The 21346-nt window shown below is 59.1% G+C and overlaps 2 protein-coding genes across 2 annotated transcripts; both read right to left on the bottom strand.

Annotated features, from left to right (window-relative positions):
* Positions 1-1724: 1724 nt before the first annotated feature.
* On the bottom strand, positions 1725-9982 carry KRT32 (keratin 32). Its single transcript, XM_062215955.1, has 7 exons — positions 9506-9982; positions 8390-8472; positions 8054-8210; positions 5944-6105; positions 5739-5864; positions 4166-4386; positions 1725-1851 (listed from the first exon to the last, which is right to left on the bottom strand). Exons 1-7 carry the CDS (start codon positions 9980-9982, stop codon positions 1740-1742), a joined length of 1338 nt encoding a protein of 445 aa, XP_062071939.1. The 3' UTR covers positions 1725-1739.
* A 6556-nt stretch (positions 9983-16538) lies between these two features.
* Positions 16539-19798, bottom strand: KRT35 (keratin 35). Its single transcript, XM_062215956.1, has 7 exons — positions 19328-19798; positions 18535-18617; positions 18199-18355; positions 17962-18123; positions 17589-17714; positions 16953-17173; positions 16539-16686 (listed from the first exon to the last, which is right to left on the bottom strand). The coding sequence occupies exons 1-7, from the start codon at positions 19796-19798 to the stop codon at positions 16539-16541; spliced, it is 1368 nt and encodes a 455-aa protein (XP_062071940.1).
* Between the last annotated feature and the right edge of the window lie 1548 nt (positions 19799-21346).

Here is a 21346-nt window from a genome sequence, read left to right as displayed (position 1 = left end):
GCACCACGTCTTTCAGAGTGGAGCCTTATTTTTCTGTGGCCACTGCCATCGCCCTCACTAAGACCCGATAGCCTCTCGCACGGACTCTCCGGCAGCTTTCTCCCTGCCCCTGAGCCTCCCTGGGAGAAGCTTCCTGAAATATCACTCCAGTCATGTCATCCCTGGGCCCCAGGCCTGCAGCAGCCCTCCCACTGCCCTTGAGAGAGAGTCCAGGCCCTGCAGGGGACCCCTGAGGCCTCCCACCAGCCAGTGCGCTCCTCTCCTTAGAGCTTTACTCCCATCAGTCTCCTGCAGGAACCCACAGCTTCAGCCAAGCCTGACCTCGGCTGCCCCACAGACCCCCACGTGCACCTGTCGGGTGCTACACCCATCTATTCCAGCCTCGTGGTCCCTGTCAATGCTTCCTGTTAAAAGACACCTTTTCAGATCCCCCCATGCTTACCTTCTCCCAGTCTGCGAGTGTGCAGGCTTCCTGGGTAGGACAGTGTAGCAGAATGGTTAACGCTGCTGGGCAGCTGGACTGGGGTTCAAATCCTTGCATGGACTCAGCCACTGTCTGTGGCTGTTTCCCCTGCACACAATGGACATGATGCCACACAAGGCGATCGTGGAAACTGGCTGAGTTCATTTCTATAATACCCTCACCCCAGGACTTGGGGCACTGGAAGTGCTCAGAGCGGGAGCAGTTCTTGGTGGCGGTGTCACTATGACAGCGCCACTGCTCCCTGGGTCTGGGTGAGGAAGGAGTGGGGCCACACACGCTCTGGCCTGAGCGCCCCTCCCATCCCAAGTGTTTAGATGATGAGGGTCACTTGGACCTTTTGCAAGCCCTGCACCCAGCTGCCTGAGGACGCTCCCTGTGGGCTGGCTGAGCATCTGTGGGTCTGGGGGCTTCGATTTGAGCCCTGGGTCTACCACTCGGGTGACTTTCTTAGCCTCGTTTGGCTTCAGTTTCCTCCTCATGTTGAGAAGCTCACGGTGCCTTTTCATACGTTGTTGCAAGAATTAAATAAGGCATTATTAACAAGGCATCCAGGACCAACATCCGGCCCAGCCAGCCCCTAACCCAGGACCTGCACTCAGTAGGCACTCAGAGACTTTTTGCAGGAAGGAATGAATGATCCCACTGCACCGGCTGTACTGAGACACAGGGAGGGATTCATTCCAGTAGGATCCTCAGCTACAGTAGTTTGGCCTAGGTTTCTGGCATCGGTGTCTCCCTTTCCTCTGTATTCATTTACTGCCTGGCTCTGGACCGACTGCCTGGCTCTGGACCGACTGCCTGGCTCTGGACCGACTGCTTGGCTCCAAGTGGCTCAAGGCAGGGGCCCTTTCAGTGAACCCCTGTCAAGCTCCCACGGGAGCAGGAGGGACCTGCTGTCGAGCCCAGCGGCGCAGAACTGGCTGTGGATACAGCAGCACACATGACGACTAGAGAATGATGTGTTTGCAAGAAAGAAGCTTTATTTGCCAGTTATCTAAGAATGCATGTTCTTTGAAAGAACACAGACAGCAAGAAAAAAGCACCCATGGGACGGGAAGAGGAGGTTTTGAAGCAAGGGAGGCGAGGGCGCCCCCTGTAGGAGGAGAAGATGCTGCAGATGGTCCGCTTGCTGGTCCAGCTCAAGGTCTTCCTTGCTGGCCAGGCCAGCCCTGCTCTTCGAGGGAGCACCAAGATGGGGCCGGGCGCGGCCTAAGGAGGCAGCAGCAGCAGGCAGGATCCGCAGCGCAGAGGGACTTCAGTGGCAGCCCTGGGGACAGGGCGTGCAAGGCACGTAGATGGTGCGGGGCACCGAGGGAGAAGGCACACAAGGGGGCACGGAGGAAGCTGCGCATGGATTACAGGGCGTCCTGCGGGAGAAAGCCAAAGCGGTGGAGATTGGTGCGGGGCCCAGCTCGGCAGCAGATGCTGCTCCAGCTGCCCCCAGAGGTCCTCAGACACACCCACTGGGTGTCTTCTCCACCCAGCTTCCCTGTCATCTGTACCTGTGCTACCCGCCCAGCCCCTCTCCTGCTACCTGTGCTACCCGCCCAGCCCCTCTCCTGCCCTGCTCCATCTCGTCCATCCTTCCCATGCCTAAAACCTGCAGAGACTCCTGCCACTGCCCAGGATGAGGAGTAGCCTCCCTGGTAGGACCTGCGTGATGACCCTGCCCCCACCTCTCAGCCCAGCCTCCCCTCCAGGCCCCTTACGCTCTGAGCCCCGGGTGCTCAGAACTCCTCCCAGTTCCTCCATGGACCACGCTGCTCGGGCCCCAGGGCTTCAGCCCCAGCTCCTATTTCTAAAACACTCTTCCCTCTCCCCACCCCTAGTCAATTTCTTTTCTGCTGTGGCTTGGATGTGGTCTGTGTCGGCCAAGCCTACTGTTTGAACCTTGACTCCCAGTGATGGGAGATGCCGGGGTCTTTCAGAGATGACCTCAAGGGGGCCCCGCCCTCAAGATAGGCTGCCTGTAGTTCCCAGGAGAGCGGCCTGTTTATTGCCAGAGCAGACGGCTACAACGCAAGTCCCCTCCTCAGCTCTCTCCTGCTTCCTCTATCGCCCGCGTTCTCACCACGCAGGGAGCAGCACACAGCCCTCACCGGAAGCCAGGCAGAGGCCAACACCTCCCAGCCTCCACAACCGCGAGCCAAAGCAAACCGCCCCCCACCTTTTTTTTTTATATATATAAAATAGCAGCCTCGGGTGTTTTATTCTAGAAGAGAAAGAGGACTGAGAGGCCTTTCGGAGCCCAGCCCAGCTGCCACCTCCTCCTGGAAGCCCCCGCTGCTGAGTCAGATGCCCGTGCACCACCCTGAGCTCCCTTCCACAGAGACTGGCGCTGATTCTGCCGCGGTCGGTCTCTGCTGCTGGGCAGCCGAGGACGGATGCCCACCCTGCAGAGCTGGCACAGAGCAGGTGCTTAACGAAGAATGTGCTCATTAGGAGCAACAATCAGCACACGGTGAAAGGAAGAGGGATGAGCTCAGAGGCCGGCAGGTGTGGGCTCGAGACCGGCAGCCAACGCACTGGACGCTGGCCAGAGACCAAATGGCTCAGACACCCAGCTGGCAGCCTCAGACCCACTGGCAGCCTGAGGTGTGTTCATTTAACTAGTACTATATGTTTCTTTAATTTCCATTAATTAGGCTTTTTTAATATTTAAAAAATCAGGAGAATGTAACGTTTAAGAACTCCAGATTCCCAGCCTCCCTTAAACAATCAGAAGACCCAGCACCACTGGTCCTCCTGCTCCCAGGGTCCACGTGGCCCCGAGCGGTCGGCACTACCCTCCGTGCATGACGCTGGAGCTCTCAGTTTGGCCCCCACGACCATGTCACGATGTGAGCTAACAATCTGGGCCTTGCAAGCCTTTGGCTTTGCCACACTTGCCCCGGAGAAGAGAGGCAAGCTTAGCTGTGGAATAGAAACTGCTACAACAGGCATCCTCCCACCAGGTGTGCATCGCCCAGAGGTACCCCGCCTCCAGGCAGCCCCCCAGTCCTGCGGACTCTGCCCGCACAGCACGGGGGGCCGATGCCTCCACCGCCCTCCTTCAGGCCCTCACCTTGGCTCACCCAGGCTGTGGCCAGGGCCCCCTCGACAGTGTCCCCACCTGGTCCTGCCTCTCCTCAGTTCTCCCCGCTGCCCCCGGGGTGACCTTCCTGACAGAGTAGCTGTGAGGTTTCATTGACTCGGCCAAGAAATGCTCCCTGCACCTCGACTATGTGCTGAGTGCACGGACCAAACACGTATGCTGGCGGCACCGCATTCCAGACGCCTACCATCCATCGGGGGAGCAGGGCTCAGCTCGTCCCATCGCCCCTCCCCCTGCCTGTCAGGTAGAGCTCTCCCTCCCCTGTGTGGCCTTTGTGGTTCTCCAAGAACCGGCCCCGGATGGCCCTGCCTGCCCGGCTGCTCACCACTGCTCAGTCACATGAAGCTACCTGCCGTCATCTCTGCCAGCCAAAGAGGGCTCCCCAGGGGCCCGGCCGCCTCTCTCCCTAAACAGACGGAACCAACGCGACAGCAGAGGCCTTGTCTCACCTGCCCGACTTCCTCCCAATGGACAGGTGGCGGCTTAACCTGCTGCGCCACAATACCCCGCCCCCAATGGCTTCTTAATCTTGACGGAGCTCTAAGCTGATGGCCCCTGGAGGGCAGAGCCTCAGCAGGCTTACTCACTTGCAGTCCTCGCTCTCCAGCAGGCTCCGGTACGTGCTGATCTCCGACTCCAGCCGGGCCTTGACATCCAGCAGCACATGGTACTCCTGGTTCTGCCGCTCCAGGTCCGCCCGGATCTCACCCAGCTGCGACTCCACGTTGTTGATGAGTCCCTGCATCTGGGTCAGCTGGGAGCCGTAGCGGGCCTCCGTCTCTGTCAGCGTGTTTTCCAGGGAGTCTCTCTAACACACAGGAAAATCAGAACTGTGAGAAGCGAAGCCAAGAAGAACCAAGTCTCTCTGTGGAGCTGGAAATGACCCCTCCCTCGCTAAGTCACTGGGCGACTTGTTCAAGGTTCGTGATAAGTCCACGATTTGGGGAGTGGTGCTGTGGCATAGTGGGTGCTGTGGCATAGTGGGCACTGCCTGCAGTGCCAACATCCCATATGGGTGCCAGTTCAAGTCCCAGCTGCTCCACTTCTGATCCAGCTCTCTGCTATGGCCTGGGAAAGCAGTGGAAGATGGCCCAAGTCCTTGGGTCCTTGCACCTGCGTGGGAGACCCAGAAGAAGCTTCTGGCTTTGGATCGGCCCAGCTCTGGCCTTTGCAGCCATTTGGGGCCAGTGGGTGGAAGGCCTCTCTCTCTCTCTCTCTCTCTCTCTCTCTGTGTGTGTGTCTCTCTCTCACTCGGTCTGTAACTCTGCCTCTCAAATAAATAAATAAAATAAAATAAAATAAAACACGCACACACAATTTGAACCCAAGTCTTACATCTGGTTGTGCATCCCTTGTTCCTTCTATGACCTCTGGTGACTGAGATCTGAGGTTCACCAAGTGCCTCCTGTGGCACCACTGAGAACAGTGGTCCTTGGGGTGAGCATTTGGCACAAGCAGTTAAGGTGCCACTTGGGAGCCCCAAGTGCCACCTCAGAGTGCCCACGTCCCAGCTCGGCTTCTGACTCCAGCCTCCTGCTCATGCACACCCTGGGAGGTAGCAGGTGATGGCTCAAGGACTCAGGTCCCTGCCACTCCCATGGGAGACCTGGATGGAGTTGCAAGCTCCTGGCTCCAGTTTAACCCAGCTTCGGCAGTTGGGGGCGTTTGAGGAGTGACCCAGCAAATGGGGGCTATCGCTCTCTCTCTATCTGCTTCTCAAGTAAATAAATAAATAAGAATGGCTTCCAACCCTGGCTGCGCATTAGCCACATGGGAGCCCTAAAAATAGCCACGCCCTGTCCCCACCTCCAGAGACTCTGGCCCAGTTGGCCCAGAGAAGTCCGTGGGTGGCAGGAGTTTTGACTCTCATCCCTGTGCGTGCCCTTGAACACTACGGGTTGAAGGGCAGGCTCAGCAGAGGACGAGCCTTCCTGGGGTGTCCTGCTGGACAGCGTCCACCTCACCCTCCTCTGATGCGAAGCACCTGTGGTCCCTGAGCTCACCCCGCAAAAACCTTCCCTCCAGGACAGGGCGGCGGGGTGAGCATCCCGGCCAGCTGACACCTGGGCCTCCGCTTCCTCCTCCCTGGATGCCTGCCCCTTTGCTCCGTGCTGCCTCAGACATAGAGCAGGAGCCGCACTGCCCACCCGCGGCACTCACCAGGCTGTGCTGGGCCTGCAGCTCAATCTCTAGCGCGTTGACCGTGCGGCGTAGGTCAATGATGTCCGACTGGTAGCTCTGAAGCTGCCCGGAGCTTGTGGTCACCTGCTGGTTAAGCTCCTCCATCTGCAAGGGGGAGACGGGGAAGGTTGGGGGCATCTTTCCAGGGACACAGAGCAGAGGAGATGCCCTGAGAGAGGCGCACCTGCGTGTTGAACCATTCCTCCACGTCCCTGAGGTTGCTCTGCACCACCGTCTCGTACTGACACCGCATCTCCTCCAGTATCTTGGTCAGGTCCACAGGGGGCGCGGCGTCCACCTCGATGTTAAGGCGGTCCCCGAGTTGGCATCGGAGGGTGTTGACTTCCTGAAAAGGCACAAAAGCCCCCCCACCAGCAAATGTGAAAATCACCCAATCCTAGCTCACCTCCCGAGGGAGACGTGAACAGCTGCAACAAAAGGTGCTGACGATCTAAAGGTGCGAGGGGCCCTCTGACGGCCACAGTGCACCCTGCAGAATCCCTAGGGTCTCCCGGCTCCAGTCGGACATCCCCGCACTGGGAGGCGCCCTCCTACACAGCACCCGCCGCCACTTCTGGCAGAAGCCAACTGCAGGGCCAGGGTTTGTCTGAGCCATTGGGGCCCCAGGGAGAAATCCGTACCCCCAGTTTCCCAATCACCCTCCCAGCCTGCGTTTATCTGGGAAGGAGGGGCCTGGAGCCTGACTTGACTTGGTACAAGGCCCGAGCCGAAGCAGGCACTTCCCCAGCCCGGCTGCCAAAGAGAGAAAGTTATCACTAGGGCTGGCGGGGTGCGCGATGATGCCTCATTAGCGGCTCCTTGGGGCCGTTCCCAGTTCTCTGACTTAAGTGGGATGAGTCAGGCGCCCCAGGGCGCTCGGTGGAGCCGGAGCATGCCTTTCACCGAAGCCTACAGACACCCAGCCGGGAATCAGAGGCGTTTGTTCATCCAGATCCCAACTTAAGGGGCCGAGGGCCAAAAATCCAGATTAGCGGGAAAACCACCAGGCCCAGGTGGGCCTCTGGGGACCTGACGGAGAGGGGGGCGACACCAGCAAGCAAGGCGGCTGCAGGTGGCCTCAGCACAGATGGGAGAGAGGCAGGGGAGCAGGGGCGGGGTCGTCAAAGGGAAGAGAACCTCCACCATCCACCTGCCCCTTGCAGGAGCTGGGGCCGGCAGTCTAGCTTGCAGACATGGAAAAGGCCATCTGATGTGTGCTCCAGAATCTAACCCACCCCTGGCCCTGCTGGACCCCTCTGCTCCTGGCTGTGGCTAAAACGAACACAGTCACCACCGGTGAGCACTTGGCGCTCACCGCTAGCTAGCCCAGCAAATGCCGAAGAGAAGGGGCTACATTTCTGAGCACCCACGAGCAGGCAGGTGTGTCATCTCCACTACCTGGGCCACAGCCATGATCCATGAGACCCGTTCAAGTCTCCCAGGAACCCTGTCCGAAAACCTTCTCTCTGGGGCCTGTGCGCTGGTGTAGCAGGTCAAGCTGCCTCCTGAGACGGCGCATACAGGAGGGCTGGCTCAAGACCTGGCTGCTCCACATCTGATCCTGCTTCCTGCTAATGCCCTGGGAAGGCTGCACACAGATAATGGTTCGAGTGCTTGGGCCCCTGCCACCCACATGGGAGATCTGGATGGAGTTCCTAGCTCCTGGCTTTGGTATAACCCAGCCCTGGCTATTGCAAGCATTTAGGGAGTGAACCAGCAGATAGAAGAGCTCACTCTCTCTCTCTCTCTCTCTCTGCCTTTCAAATAAATAAATACTTTAAAAAATAATAATGAGAGGCCTGCACTATTGTGCAGCCGGTAAAAGCCGCCACCTGCTGTGCCAGCAATCCCATATGGGCACCGGATCAAGTCCCGGCTGCTCCACTTCCAATCCAGCTCCCTGCTGTGGCCTGGGAAAGCAGAAGAAGATGGCCCAAGTCCTTGGGCCCCTGCACCTGCATGGGAGACCCGGAAGAAGCTCCTGGCTCCTGGCTTCAGATCAGTTCAGCTCCAGCCATTGAGGCCATTTGGGGAGTGAACCAGCAGATGGAAGATCTTTCTCTCTCTCTCTCTCTCTCTCTCTCTCTCTCTCTCTGCCTCTGCCTCTCTGTAACTCTGCCTTTCAAATAAATAAATAAATAAATCTTCAAAAAACTAGTAATAATAACAGTGAAGAGGAGGAAGCTCAGACAGTCTGCAGAGATGTGACAGTCACAGCAACAGGCCTGGGGACTTCAGCCACGGTCCACCCTATCTGCTCCCCAGGGCGCCCTCAGTGGGACTCCTGTCCTCACCTCCTCGTGGTTCTTCTTGAGGCAGAGCAGCTCCTCCTTCAGGGACTCCACCTGCGCCTCCAGGTCTGACTTGCACAGGGTCAGATCGTCCAGGACCCTGCGCAGGCCGTTGATGTCTCCCTCCACCAGCTGCCGCAGGGACACCTCCGACTCATACCTGCAGGGGCAGAACACAGCACATGAAAACTGGAACCGAGCCCAGGACTCAGGGCAGGCCTTGAACTGCCAGAACTTTCCAATCATCTGTGACAACGACAGAAACTGCCCAAGGCTGTGCTGGGAGAGCCCCACCCCCTACGCGGGTGCTCCCCCAGCCCCTCCCCTGGCTAAGCTCACTTGGTCCGGAAGTCGTCGGCAGCCAGCTTGGCGTTGTCAATGTGCACCACCATCCTGGCGTTCTCCGCCTTGGTGAACAGAGCCTAGGGGCCCAGGCAGGCAGAGGGGACGAGCCCAGGAAGAGAGGAGAGAAAAGACTTTGAATGAGCAGGCGACAGTTGCAAAGGCAGAGCCAGCAGCCCTGCAGCCGCACCTGCCGAGCCCCTCTGCCTGGAGCTCTGGGGGACAGCGAGGGAGCTGCCAGTCCTTGGAGAGCTGCAGATTCGTTTTCTCAGCACCTCACTCTTCACGGATACAAATGTCTTGGGGCCAGCATTCTGGCACAATGAGTTAAGCCACTGTCTGCAGAGTCAGCATCCCATACGGACACCAGTTTGAGTCCTGGCTGCTCCACTTCCTATCCAGCTCCCTGATAATGCACCTGGGAAAAGCAGTGGAGGATGGCCCAAGTCCTTGGGCCCCTGCACCCATGTGGGAGACCCAGATGGAGTTCCAGGCTCCTGGCTTCATCCTAGTCCAGCCCTGGTTGTTGAGACCATCTGGGGAGTGAGCCAGCAGATGGAAGATTCTCTCTCTCTCTCTCTCTCTCTCTCTCTCTCTCTGCCTCTATCTTTTAATAAAGTAACTACATAAACACAAACGCTTCATCTTGGATGCAGTGAGCAGCATGGATGGGGAGGGGTCTCCTCACACGAGAAGCCACTGGTGAGACACTCAGCAGAGTCCTTGACATTTCCTGAAAACTCAGCAGGTGCCCACCAGGGCTGCTGCACGCACATCTCCGGCAGGGTCTCCCCACACCCTCGGGACAACCACGGGATAAGGGCCAAGGTTACCCTTGCTCTACAGAGCAAGACACCGAGGCCTGCAGGAGGGGAAGGGGACCTCTGGGACCCCGCAGTGGCTCCAGAGCAGCCCCGAAACCAGCTCCCCAGTCTCTTCCCACATGGAGGGCTGGGGCCAAGGGGGCTCACGCCGGGAGAGACTTCTGTGCCCTCGGGAGGCCTCTTTGCCCTGCACTTGACTTAGCCAATGAACCAGACTCGAATCAGGGAGGCCGTGCACCAGCACCCTCCCTGCCCTGCCGGTCGCCCGCTGGTCACCACTTGCTCTCACCTTCTGCTGGAGCTCCTCGATGGTCCTGAAATAAGACTGGTAGTTGGGCCCCGCGGTGACCACCTGGGTCTGCAAGGCCTCCTGGATCTTGCCCTCCAGGGCTGCGTTCTCGCGCTCCAGCTGCCGCACCTTCTCCAGGTAGCTGGCCAGGCGGTCGTTCAGGAGCTGCATGGTCTCCCGCTCGCTGCCATTGAAGGAGCCTTCGAAGTAGCAGCCATAGACGGGGCTGGAGACGCAGCTGGCCGCTCGGTGGCTGCTGAGCCGGCAGGAGCTGGGCAGGCGGCTCTTGGGGAAGCAGCTGGCTGGCTGGTAGGTGGTGGGCAAGCAGATGGAAGACATGGATGTCGTGGGCTGGTACACGTAGCCCAGGCACAGCTCAGGCCGGCGGCTCACGTTGCTGAAGCAGACGGAGGAAGGCCGGGGGCAGCTCTTGGCAGAGGCCGAGGAGCTGTTGGCGATGCAGCAGGAGGTCGTCATGTCGAGAAGGTGCTTGCTTTCCTCTGCAGCTCTCTGGATGTCTGCTGATCTCAACCTGCCCTTCTTATACCCTGAGAGTGAGGGGCTCGCGCCGGACAGCCACCCCCGGGAGGCTGTGGATGTTTACGCCCCGTCCCAGAGCAAGCCACCAATTAATCAGTAATGGGGTTTCCTGCAAGGAGTGCCCGCCCCCATAAAGACGCCAGACTGGTCATTTAGCGAGAGCAGCACTCGGGGACCCTGTCATTGATCACCAGGGACGAGCTTTGGGACAGAGCTTCAAAGGACAGCTCCGGGCCGGGGCCCTCATTAGCAGGGTGGGGCCAATGGGGGACCCCAGTGGCCTGGCCCTGTGCCACCGCGGGCCTTGCTCACTGCTCTGCGAGCACGCAGGGCAGCCGTCGCTCCTGGCAATGAAACATCCCCTAGAGGAAGAGGAAATGCGTGGGCGACAGGAGCTACCCGGATACTGGCGGTGGTCTGAGGCACGAGGCGGGGAAAAGAACCTCAGGGGGTTTCTCATGGCCATCGTCTTCCTGCTAAGGGGGGAGAGAGAACTGCAGAAAGCCCCCGCGGAGAGACGAGTGCAGAGCCTGCTCTGGGGGAAGCAGACCGCCGCCACGGCCTTCTCCAGCAGGCACAGGCTCGGTCCTCGCCGTCTCCGGATCCCTGCCGCAACTCTCCCTGCGCATGCGCAGAGAAGTCCTGTGCCGGCTGACCGCCGGCCGAAGGGGCTGGAAGAGGCTCTTACTGCCCGTGGTGGTGGTGGGCAGGCGGCCTGGCTTCGGGACCTCAGAGTGAGGTCCTTTGAGAACGGACCCCCTTCAGCCCTAGGCTGAGCTAAGCCAGGAGCCCAGGAGCAGCTGTCCCCAGTTCTAGAACTTGGGCATTCCTGTAAAGCCACATGCTGGGGGCAGGCTTTGTGGTGTAGCAGGTAAAGCTGCCGCCTGCAACACTGATATCCCATATGGGCGCTGGTTCCAGCCCCAGCTGCTCCACTTCCTATCCAGCTCCCTGCTCGTGCACCTGGGAAAGCAGCGGAAGATGGCCCAGGTGCTGGGGCCCTGCTATCCCAGATGAAGCTCCTGGCTGTGGCCTGGCCCAGCCTGAGCCATTGCAGCCATCTGAGGACTGAACCAGTGGAGGGAAGACACCTATCTTGCTCACTCTCCCTCTCTCTGTAACTCTGACTTTCAAATAAATAGCCCAATCTTTTTTTTTAATATTTTTTTATTTGAAAGGTAGAGTTATAGACAGAGAGAGAGACAGAGAGAAAGGTCTTCCTTCCGTTGGTTCATTCCCCAAATGGTCGCTACAGCCGGAACTACACCTATCTGAAGCCAGGAGCCAGATGCGTCTCCCTGGTCTCTCATACTGGTGCAGGGGCCCAATCACTTGGGCCACCCTCCACTGCCCTCCCAGGCCACAGCAGAGAGCTGGAGTGGAAGAGGAGCAACCAGGACTAGAACCCGGCACCCATATGGGATGCCAGTGCTGCAGGAGGATTAACCAAGTGAGCCACGGCACCAGCCCCATCCCCAATCTTAAAAAATAATAATAATAAAATAAAAAACAGCACATGCTGGGGCAGAGGCGCTCAGTCCTGGCTGCAAAGCTGCAGGCTCGCCACTCTTCATGCGTCATGTGCACACGTGGGGTGGCCATGTATTTATTCACTCATCTTCCCAAAACTATACCGGGGACACATCCGTGTCATTTTTTAACAGTTTAGCATCGCTGCCGACAGGGAGGAGTTCTGAGAAACACCACGTTGTACAATTTTGCCATCTTGCAAACATCATAGAGCTGTGACATCGTTGAATATTGCCCTCTCACTCAGGGGACCCCGTCACAGGGGCAGGCAGTCACTGACCGAAGCATCACCATGCGGCCCCTGATGGACAGCAGCCCCAAACATGTCGGTAAAGGAACAGGAAAGGGAAAACATCTTAAGACATTGTGACCGCCTTGTGACCGCAGGAGTCCCTGTGCCTGTCTGGGCCTTGGTGCCCTTGCCTGGGTTGGGGGGAGTGTTTGGAGCCGGCAGTGGCATCAGAGGTGAGGAGATATGATGATGTTACACACAGTGTGGGGTGACACTCCTTGGACCTCCCCCAAACCATACCTAGCCCCCCTAGTGAATGCACGCAGGGCCCTGGCTGTGGGTTTACCCGCTTGGTGCTGTAGGATCACCTTGCTTGTGGCCAGGCACGGCAGTGGCTCTCCAGGAGGAGTCCCTGGACTAGCAGCCTCAAGATCTCTCAGCAACACCATTCATCAGGCTCACCCCAGATATTCTGAACCCAGAACTCCCAGGGCGGGGCGGCCACCTGTGCTTAGCAAAGCCCTCTGGTGGCTGTGAGAATCTTGGAGGTGAAGAAACCATACTGGAAAGACTCTCCTGGGATAAAAGTTAGGCCCCCATGTGCCTTGATTTAACTGGCAAGACACCACAGGGCGGGGGGAGAAGCTGGAGTTCTCGAGACAATCATGGAAGCAGGGGGAGGTGGGAGGGAGGCAGAAGTGAGGAGCAGAGGACCCGGAAGGGGGTGACCCCAGCTTCCCCCAGAAATCCTCGCAAAGTATACTACGGGCGAGCGCTTGGCAGACACTGTGTCTTCCGCCCTGAAGGAAGCACTGGAGTACGTTCAAGGCCACGGAAGGCCATGCTTCCGGCCTGTATGTCAGCCCCGGAGGGCGCTGCGTGAGTAACCGCCGCGGTAGCCCAGGCTGGCTGACGCCAGAGCAGACGGCTGGGCAGGTACGTCTGGGGAGAGACGGGAGAGTGATGCCAAGGCAGCCAAGGCAGTGGGGGAATGAGGAAGAGGCGGGGGGTGGGGCTGGCATGATCTAGCCATATGGACGGCTCACGCCCTGGTGGCCTGGACCTGCCCTCTAGCCCTCCCTTCCTCCCTCTCTCCCCTGTAGAAAAGCAGGAGTTCCTTCTTTGAGAACGAAGCTCGTTGAGCCCGGAGAAAAGACATAGGAAACCTGAGCTCAGGGCCAGGAGTTCGGTGGTGGGTATTCGGCCTCGTGGTGAAATGCCCACACCCTTATCAGAGCGCCTGGGGTTGAGTCCTAGCTCCAGGTCTAATTTCAACTCCCTGCTCATGCGACCCTGGGAGGAAGCAGGTGATGGTCCAAGTGGTTGCGGCTCTGGCACCCACAGCCCAGCTCCCTGCCAATCTGCCTGGGAAAGTAGGAGATGGCCCTTGTGGGAGTCATGGAAGAAGGTTCCGGCTCCTGGTCTCAGGCTGGCTCAGCCCTGGTGGTCTCGGGCATTTGGGGAGTAAAAGAATAAACAAGGGGCTAGCGCTGTGGTGTAGCGGGTAAAACCATCTGCTGGTTCATTTCTCAAATGCCTGCAATAGTCAGATCTGGGCTATGATGAAGCCAGGAGCCAGGACCTCCATCCAGGTCTCCCAAATAGACACCAGGAACCCAACCACTTGGGCCATCCTCCACTGCTTTTCCAGGCACATTGGCAGAGAGCTGGATCAGAAGAGGAGCAGCCAGGACTCGAACCAAGACTCCAACATCAGGATGCTGGCATTGCAAGTGGTAGCTCAACCCACTGAGCCAAAACACTGGCCCCTCAAATGATTTTTAATTGATTTAAAGTTGCACTTCCATCCAACCTACCTGTACTCAGAGCACCTGCTACAGGCCTCTTGATGTCTCAGCATTAAATAGAAACAAAAGGACCAGCAAACATTTGAAAGGATCTCCCAATGTTAAAAACAGAGACAAAGCAAGAAAGAAACAAAACAATAAAAAGGGAAATTAGTGAAAACAGAGACAACGTAGAATCCAAAACCATGGAATAATAATGCTAATAATGACCTCTAAGACAAATATAGCAGTTACATCCATGAAACAAGAACTGGATGTTATAAAAGAGAAATAAACAGAGAACAAAAAAAGACTCTTTAGAAATAGAATAACTGAAATTCAGCTCAAATGCTTGATACAGAAGGAGAGAGAAAGGGCAGAGCTGGCTGACAGGGACCAGCCTGCCGGCGCTGGTGTCTGTACCGTCGCTGTCCTGAGCCCCCATCTGCAGGTGTGCTGCCCACAGGCAACCCCTGGGGGCTGCCCTCTCCTCCCGCTGGGCTTCAGAATCACCTGGGGAGCTTTGAAAGCCCCCAATACCAGGGCGCAGCCCAGACCAATGCCCAGACTTTCTGAGGTCAGAGCAGGGATGAGTGTTTTTTCTTTTCTTTTTATATTGATGTATTTATTTGAAAGGCAGAGCAACAGAGAGAGGGAGAAAGAACCAGCTTCCATCCACTGGTTCACACCTCAAATGGCCAGGATGGGTCTAAGCCAGGAGCCAGAGGCTTCTTCCAGGTCTCCTACATGGGTGGCAGGCGCCCAAGCACTTGGGCCATCTTCCGTTGCTTTTCCCAGGCACATTCGCAGGAAGCTGGATCACAAGTGGAGCAGCTGGGTCTCAAACCAGCAAGCAGTTTAGCCCATTGCATCACAATGTTGCCTCAAAGGTGTGAGTGTTTTTGCAAAGCTCCCCAGATCATTCCAACGTGCGGGCAAGGCTGAGACCACCTGGCTGAACGGAAACAGCATTCTGGTTAAAGGGCACAGGCAAACAAAGCGAATTCCGGTCGGTAGAGGCAGGGTTGCACTTGGGGGCATCAGGGTGGGTTTGGAGGGGCCTTGAGAATGCTGTAAAGGAGAAGGGAGGTGGCTTGCACCCAGAGCTCACTGGAGCTCAAGTGCCGGGGAAGGCAGCGTCCACTGCTGACCATGACTTTCCCACCGACCACGGTCAGAGTTGGAGTTGGATGACGAACCTCGCAGCAACATCTCACACTGGCCTGGTTTATCCTGGAAGTCGCTGCCTGGAAGGAAACCTCGGAAATGGAACCCTGGGCAGGGAGACGCGGACGCTCACCCTCGTAACAATCCAGGCATCCAGCCAGAAGAGTCATCACATTGACCAGTGTCCAAACACCCAGCACAGGCCCGGCAGAGCGCTGCGGACCGAGCAGCCCAAGTGTCACATGCCCTGTCTCATCCAGGAGGGACTGGGACCTGCTCGTGCACCCCCACACAGCTAGGAGGCTAAGAATCAACCCCTGCTCAGTGAGTCCACGCTGAGCCCACCTCCCTTATGCTCCTGCCACTGAGGTGGAAGGCAGGGAAGTGGTGAGCAGCCCCGGCACGGCCCCATCCCAGGGCCTCGCTCCCACATGGCCCAGTCCTGCCCTGGAGCGGAACATGCTGCCTGGTGCCCGTGGGAGCTCGGTCAGGGTTTGTGAATGCAGCGAGGAATCCTGAGACCACCGCCTCCTCCCAGCTGCCCTAGTGAGACCAGCCGAGGTGCTCGGGGAAGACGGAGCTGAGGCGGTGCGGGAGGCCAGGGCCCAGGGAGAACCGAAGGCCCAGGCCCTCGCTTACAGGGGCTCAGCGGGGAGGACTCCAGGCTGATTCAGGGGCACCTCAAACAGGCACCCTCACAGGGGCCGTCTTGGGCCTGCCCGGGCCGCCTCCAGCACTCAGCAGCTCTCTTAACATCCCCGACCTCCGTGGCAGGTGCCTTGGCCTCCTTGCAGGCGGGCAGGGCCATCTGGGGCCAACCAGCCCTCCTCCCTGGCTTGCACGGTTTTGCCTCCCCGCTTCCCCCTTTCCCACTGGGTCTGAGGACCTTGACATTGGCTGAGTCTGCTGGGGGAAGACATCCTGATCACAAATGAGAGCTTCGGGCCGGGATGCTGGGAGCTGCCATAGCCCCGGGTGTCAGGAACACACAGGAGCATGCATGAGCCTCCGGGGGACAGGGACTAGAAGCCCCGAATTGTGGGCGGAAGTTACAATAGTAAGCTCACCTCCATCCCCTGCCAGGCAAGGCTGGGATGTGCATTGTTAAGACCGGAAGGGCTGCAGGAAACAGCTTCAGTGGGAGAGGGGAGTCGCTGATGTCAGCACACCCGGGAGGGTACCCTGGGTGTGGGGCACCGCGTCGCGGCTCTTATGTTGACGTGGGGCTAATAAAGTGACTGAAATGCTTCACGTTGTACCGATCTCAGCCCTAAGCAGCCAAGCGTACCAAGAGGGACAGCAGATGAGGGCTGTGCACCTGTCACCACATTGGGATCATGGAAAAAGGTCTTCATCGGGGGACCAAGCAAAACTCCCACTACAGGTCTCTAGCATGCCACACAGGGGCACCGAGACCCTGTCATCCCCGGGGTCACACAAGGTCAGGCAAACCCCATTTATCAGCCCAAGAGCCCTCCGCACCCCCCACCCCCACGGAGACAAGAAACAGCCACAGCAGAACCACGCACATCAGACAGGGAGCCAGAGCAAGTTGCTTTATTGTCCTGCCAGCAAAGCTCTCTGCTGCATTTCAGAAACTACTGGAACACACCCAGAAGGCAGGCCTGAGTGTGCTAAGGCGCTGAGGCCTTCTTAGCGACAGGCTCCGAGGAACCGTGGGCGAGCATTCGCAGCGAGCCCTCTCAGCCCGACCGGGGCCGCGGGCTCTGCAGGGGCGGGCGCAAGGGCCAGGGCACAGAGGCCAGGGCAGCAGCTCTCAGAAGCGGCCCCCCGGGCAGGGCACGCAGACAGGGCGGGGGCTGCTGGCTGCGCGGACCGCCCCAGGGCTGCAGGAGGCCGCGGGAAGACAGGGGAGGCAGGACTTGGAGGGCGAGTAGTCGGGGGCACACGGATTGCAGGGGAGCCTAGAAGAAAGAAAAGAGAAAAAAAAAAGTGATTCTCCAGGTACTGTTTTCAGCTCAGAGCCAATGCCAGGATCTGCAACGTGGAGGGAGAAGCTGATCCTGCCCTCACATTACCCAAGAGGAAGCAGAGACCAATCCCCTGCCCCAGAGGCCGGCTGGAGCTCAGGGAGGAGTTTGTGATAAGAGGGGGACTGGAGCCCAGGGCTGTCTCTCCCGGAGCCTTGTGGATGGCACACAGCAAGCGAGAGCCCGGGCAGCGAACTCACTTGCAGTCCTCGCTCTCCAGCAGGCCCCGGTACGTGCTGATCTCGCCCTCCAGCCGGGCCCGCACGTCCAGCAGCACCTGGTACTCCTGGTTCTGCCGCTCCAGGTCTGCCCGGATCTCACCCAGCTGCGACTCCACGTTGCTGATCATGCACTGCATCTGGGCCAGCTGGGAGCCGTAGCGGGTCTCCGTCTCCGCCAGGGTGGACTCCAGGGCGTCCCTCTGTCCATAGGGAGGAGGAGGGTTAGAGGTCAGAGGGGGAGTAAGGAAGAGCCACTGGGGTCTCAGTGAGGCCCCAGAATCCAGAATGGAAGCTCGGGGACTCGCCTGGCAATCAGACATATCAGTCCGGAGGCGCTGGTTACCCCCGCAGCCCTCCGTGACTTGTGCATATCTCCCTGGTAGCTGTCTGCCTACTCGCAGGCAGGAGCTGATGCCCAGACACGTTGGCTGCTCCAGGCCTTTTATCTTTTACCACGGGGGCATCCGTGGCTGGGGCTTGGCCCCCGCTTCCCTCTCCACTGCACAGACAAGCCCTGATGCTCAAGAACGTGCCCCTGACCCCAGAGCATGGACGCCGGGGCCTGCAACACCCAGCCTTGGTCTGGCCACACCTCCTCCCAGCCTCAGGGCTCACCATGCTCTGCTGGGCCTGCAGCTCGATCTCCAAGGCATTGACCGTGCGTCGCAGCTCGATGAGCTCGGCCTGGCAGGACTGCAGCTGCTCCGAGCTGGACACCACCTGCTGGTTCAGCTCCTCGGTCTGCAATACACACACACACACACACACACACCCCTAGTCAGGACACTGAGGACTCTGTCAGAGGTCTACAGGGGCCACTCAGACACCAGCCAAGAACCTTCCAGATGACCCAGTCCAACCCGTCCACTGCACCCCTGAGGACAGCAAACCCAGCAGGGACTCAGTCGGGCTTCCCGAGTCAGAGCCCGGGGCCGTGGCTGTGCCACCTGCAGGGTCCCTCTGCTGCGCGGGCCACAGCCGCGTCTACCTGGGTGTCAAACCAGTCTTCAGCGTCGCGGCGGTTGTTCTCCACCAGGGTCTCGTACTGGCACCTCATCTCGTCCAGAACGCGGTTCAGGTCAACAGGAGGGGCAGCGTCCACCTCCACGTTGAGCCGGTCACCAAGCTGGCAGCGCAGCGAGTTCACCTCCTGTGCCCAGACAGACAGGGTCAGCGCGAGCTTTCCCAGCTGCGCCCCCCGGCGCCACCTGCTCCCCGTGCTCACCTCCTCGTGGTTCTTCTTGAGGCAGAGCAGCTCCTCCTTCAGGGACTCCACCTGCGCCTCCAGGTCGGCCTTGCACAGGGTCAGATCGTCCAGGATCCTGCGCAGGCCGTTGATGTCGGCCTCCACCAGCTGCCGCAGGGACACCTCCGTCTCGTACCTGCAGGGGCAGAACGGGGCACCTGCAGCCGCGTTTCCTTCTTGCATCTAAGTCAGGTCCCACCCCACACTGGCCAGGAGCTCTGAGCCCGCCTTCAACCCCTCGGTGATTGACAGCACCCAAAGCCCTGAGTCCAGGCTCCCCCAGCTCCCGCCCAAGGGGCGAGCAGGGCGACGCACTTGGTCCGGAAGTCGTCGGCCGCCAGCTTGGCGTTGTCGATCTGCACCACCAGCCTGGCGTTCTCGGCCTTGCTGCACAGGGCCTGGGGGTGAAAAGAAGTGACTTCAGGGCAGGACAGGACACTGTGCTGACAGGGGCTGCCTCTGGAGGGGGGAAGTCACCCCTTCTGGATTCCACGGGTCTCATGGACATGCCACAGGAACAGGCCACGGAATCTCTTCCAAAGCAGAGCCCCCAGGACCCGTGTGCGGGGGTTAAAGAGAAGGGCAGGGGCATTCTGCAGGCAAGGCCTGGCCTCGGGGAATGAGGCTTTTCCTGTCTTCCTGTCTTGCCAGCCAGCGGGCGCCCAGGGCAGCTCATTGCTAACAGTGTGCATGGGGAGTCTCTCTCCGCTCCTGAGTGGGGCCAGGCAAGAAGGAAACTTCTCTGACAGGCGTCTCCTTCTGCCAGTCATGTACGGGAAACCTGACCTGCACCAACCTAACAAATCCAATCTCTTCATCAAATAACGAGAAAATTAAAACTCAGAGAGGCGGATGTTAGCATCCCAGGTCACCCAGGCAGTCAGTTCATAAACCTCTACTCAAGCTCAGGCACCACTGATTGCCGTTAGCTGTCTTCACCAGCTGAGCCTCAGTGTTCCCATCTGTAAAATGGGCTCACAACATCTCTGAGGCCACAGACATGGAATATGCTTTGTGACCTCCCAAGTGTCCCGTGTTCTGGGCTCCCAGCTCAGAGCTGATGCCACCAGGCTCCCGGGTAGCCAAGGCCACACTCTGGACCCCTCACCTTCTTCTGGAGCTCCTCGATGGTCTGGAAGTAGGATTGGTAGTCAGGGCACATGTAGGGCACCTGCTGCTCACACCACTCCCGGATGCGGCTCTCCAGGCTGGCGTTCTCCTGCTCCAGCTGCCGCACCTTCTCCAGGTAGCTGGCCAGGCGGTCGTTCAGGCACTGCATGGTCTCCTTCTCGCTGCCCGTGAGAACGCCCTCCCCATACCAGCCCCCACCTGCGCCATAGCCCATGGCGAAGCCTCCGGCGGGGAGGCAGAGGGCGGGGAGGCAGCTGGCCACCCTGTAGCTGCTTCTGCCCAGCCCCGCGGAAGACGCGGAGAAGCTCCGTGCCCCGCGGGAGAGGCTCGGGAGCTTGCAGGAGCTGCTGGAGTACACGGCGGACACGCGAGGGGAGCCCCCCCGGGCCCCGCCCGGGCTCTTGAGAGACCCCGCCGAGAAGCTGGCCTTCAGGCACTTGGAAGCCATGGCCACCGCCGCCCAGATGGGAGTGACAGATCCCCGAGGCCACGCTCCCTGGAGCGGGGACGCGGCTGCCGGCCTGGATTTATACTGTGCACCCGTGGGCGTGGGCCGCCTTCGCAGGGTACTTTCTCCTCGTTAAAGTTAATGCCACTTTCTATCCGAACCCCTCATTAACCTGTGGTTTAGCTACCCATGAACATTTCCCGGCCTCGTTAAAGCAGGAGCCCCGCGGGTCAGGGGGCCGCCTGTGGCTGGGAAGAGCCCAAGCCTCCGCCAGCTCTTCAAAGAGGCCTGTCGCCCGGGCCCTGGCCTCAGCCTCCTCGCGAAGCAGGTGTGGGCACGCCGCCACCGCCCTGACTTTCCCCAGAGCCGGCTCATTCACCAGCCCCAGGCCGTGCAGCCGGCGGCTGGGAGATGGAAGAGCAAGCCCTGGTGCTGAGGCTCTTGTTTGTGGCCAAGGAGACACAGAAAGCCCTGGCTGTGGCCAGGAGACTGGCCCTGCCAGTTTCCCCAGGCCTGTTCTGGTTCTGGTGGAGACAACCCCCATTGGCTGGGGAACCTCGGGCCTGGGCAAAATGGGACAGCTGGTCCCCCTAGGCACGGCAGAGGCTTTCTGGACACATCCCTACTCCCTCCCTGCCAGGAGATCTGGTTGTGTCCAGTCAAAATGATGAGAGGACGGTTCATCAAGTGCCTGCCGTGTCTAGCCAGGTTGGCTTCTGGGTGAAACTTGGAGAAGGCTTCCCTTCTGGTTGCACAAATGAAGTGGGGGCCAGTGTTGGGGCACAGTGGGTTAAGCCATTCCATGTCAGAGCGCTGGTTCAAGTCCCAGCTGCTCCACTTCCGATCCAGCTCCCTGCTAATGCACCTGGGAAAGCAGCAGAGGATGGTCCAAGCGCTTGGGCCCCTGCACCCACATGGGAGATCAAGATGGAGTTTCAAGCTCCTGGCTTCAGCCTGGTCCAACCCTGGCCATTGCAGCCATTTGGGGAGTAAGCCAGAAGATGGAAGCGTGTTCTCTCTCTCTCTCTCTCTCTCTCTCTCTCTCTCTTTCTCTCGCCTTTCAAATACATGAAATAGATATTTTTTTTTTTTTTAAAGAGGGGTGGAGTGAGTTCTTGATTCACAGATGTCTTCGGAAGCACAGAGCCTGACCTCGCGGTTTGACCTCTGCTGCAGGCGACGGCAGAGCTGTCAAGGCACCAGAGAAGTCGCACCCGCCAAGCCAGGGAGGCCTGGAGGAGAGTGCGGCTGAGTGCCAGGGCAGTGTTGGGCTGGGCACCAGGACCCCGCAGGTGGAACTCTGAGGGACTCGCCTTCCTGTCTCTCCCGTGGTTTGGGGTCGATTATCCTTTCCTAAGGAGAATGACCTGGGGCTGAGCAGCAGCAGGGAGCCAGGCACGGGGCTCAGAGCCTTCCCACTCGTGGTCTCACTTAACCCACAGCACTGCTCTGTGAGCCTGAGTGTCTTCGCGCCTTTTTGAGGCTGAAGCTGGCAAGGCTCGGACACGACGCAAGCTTCCGGAGGGCTCCCCGTGGCGGCGGGCACAG

The sequence above is a fragment of the Lepus europaeus genome, chromosome 18 (genome assembly GCF_033115175.1).
Source record: "Lepus europaeus isolate LE1 chromosome 18, mLepTim1.pri, whole genome shotgun sequence".
Lineage (NCBI taxonomy): Eukaryota > Metazoa > Chordata > Mammalia > Lagomorpha > Leporidae > Lepus > Lepus europaeus.
The sequence above is the reverse complement of the archived record's forward strand: the minus strand, read 5'-3'. Positions and strand labels throughout refer to the sequence as shown.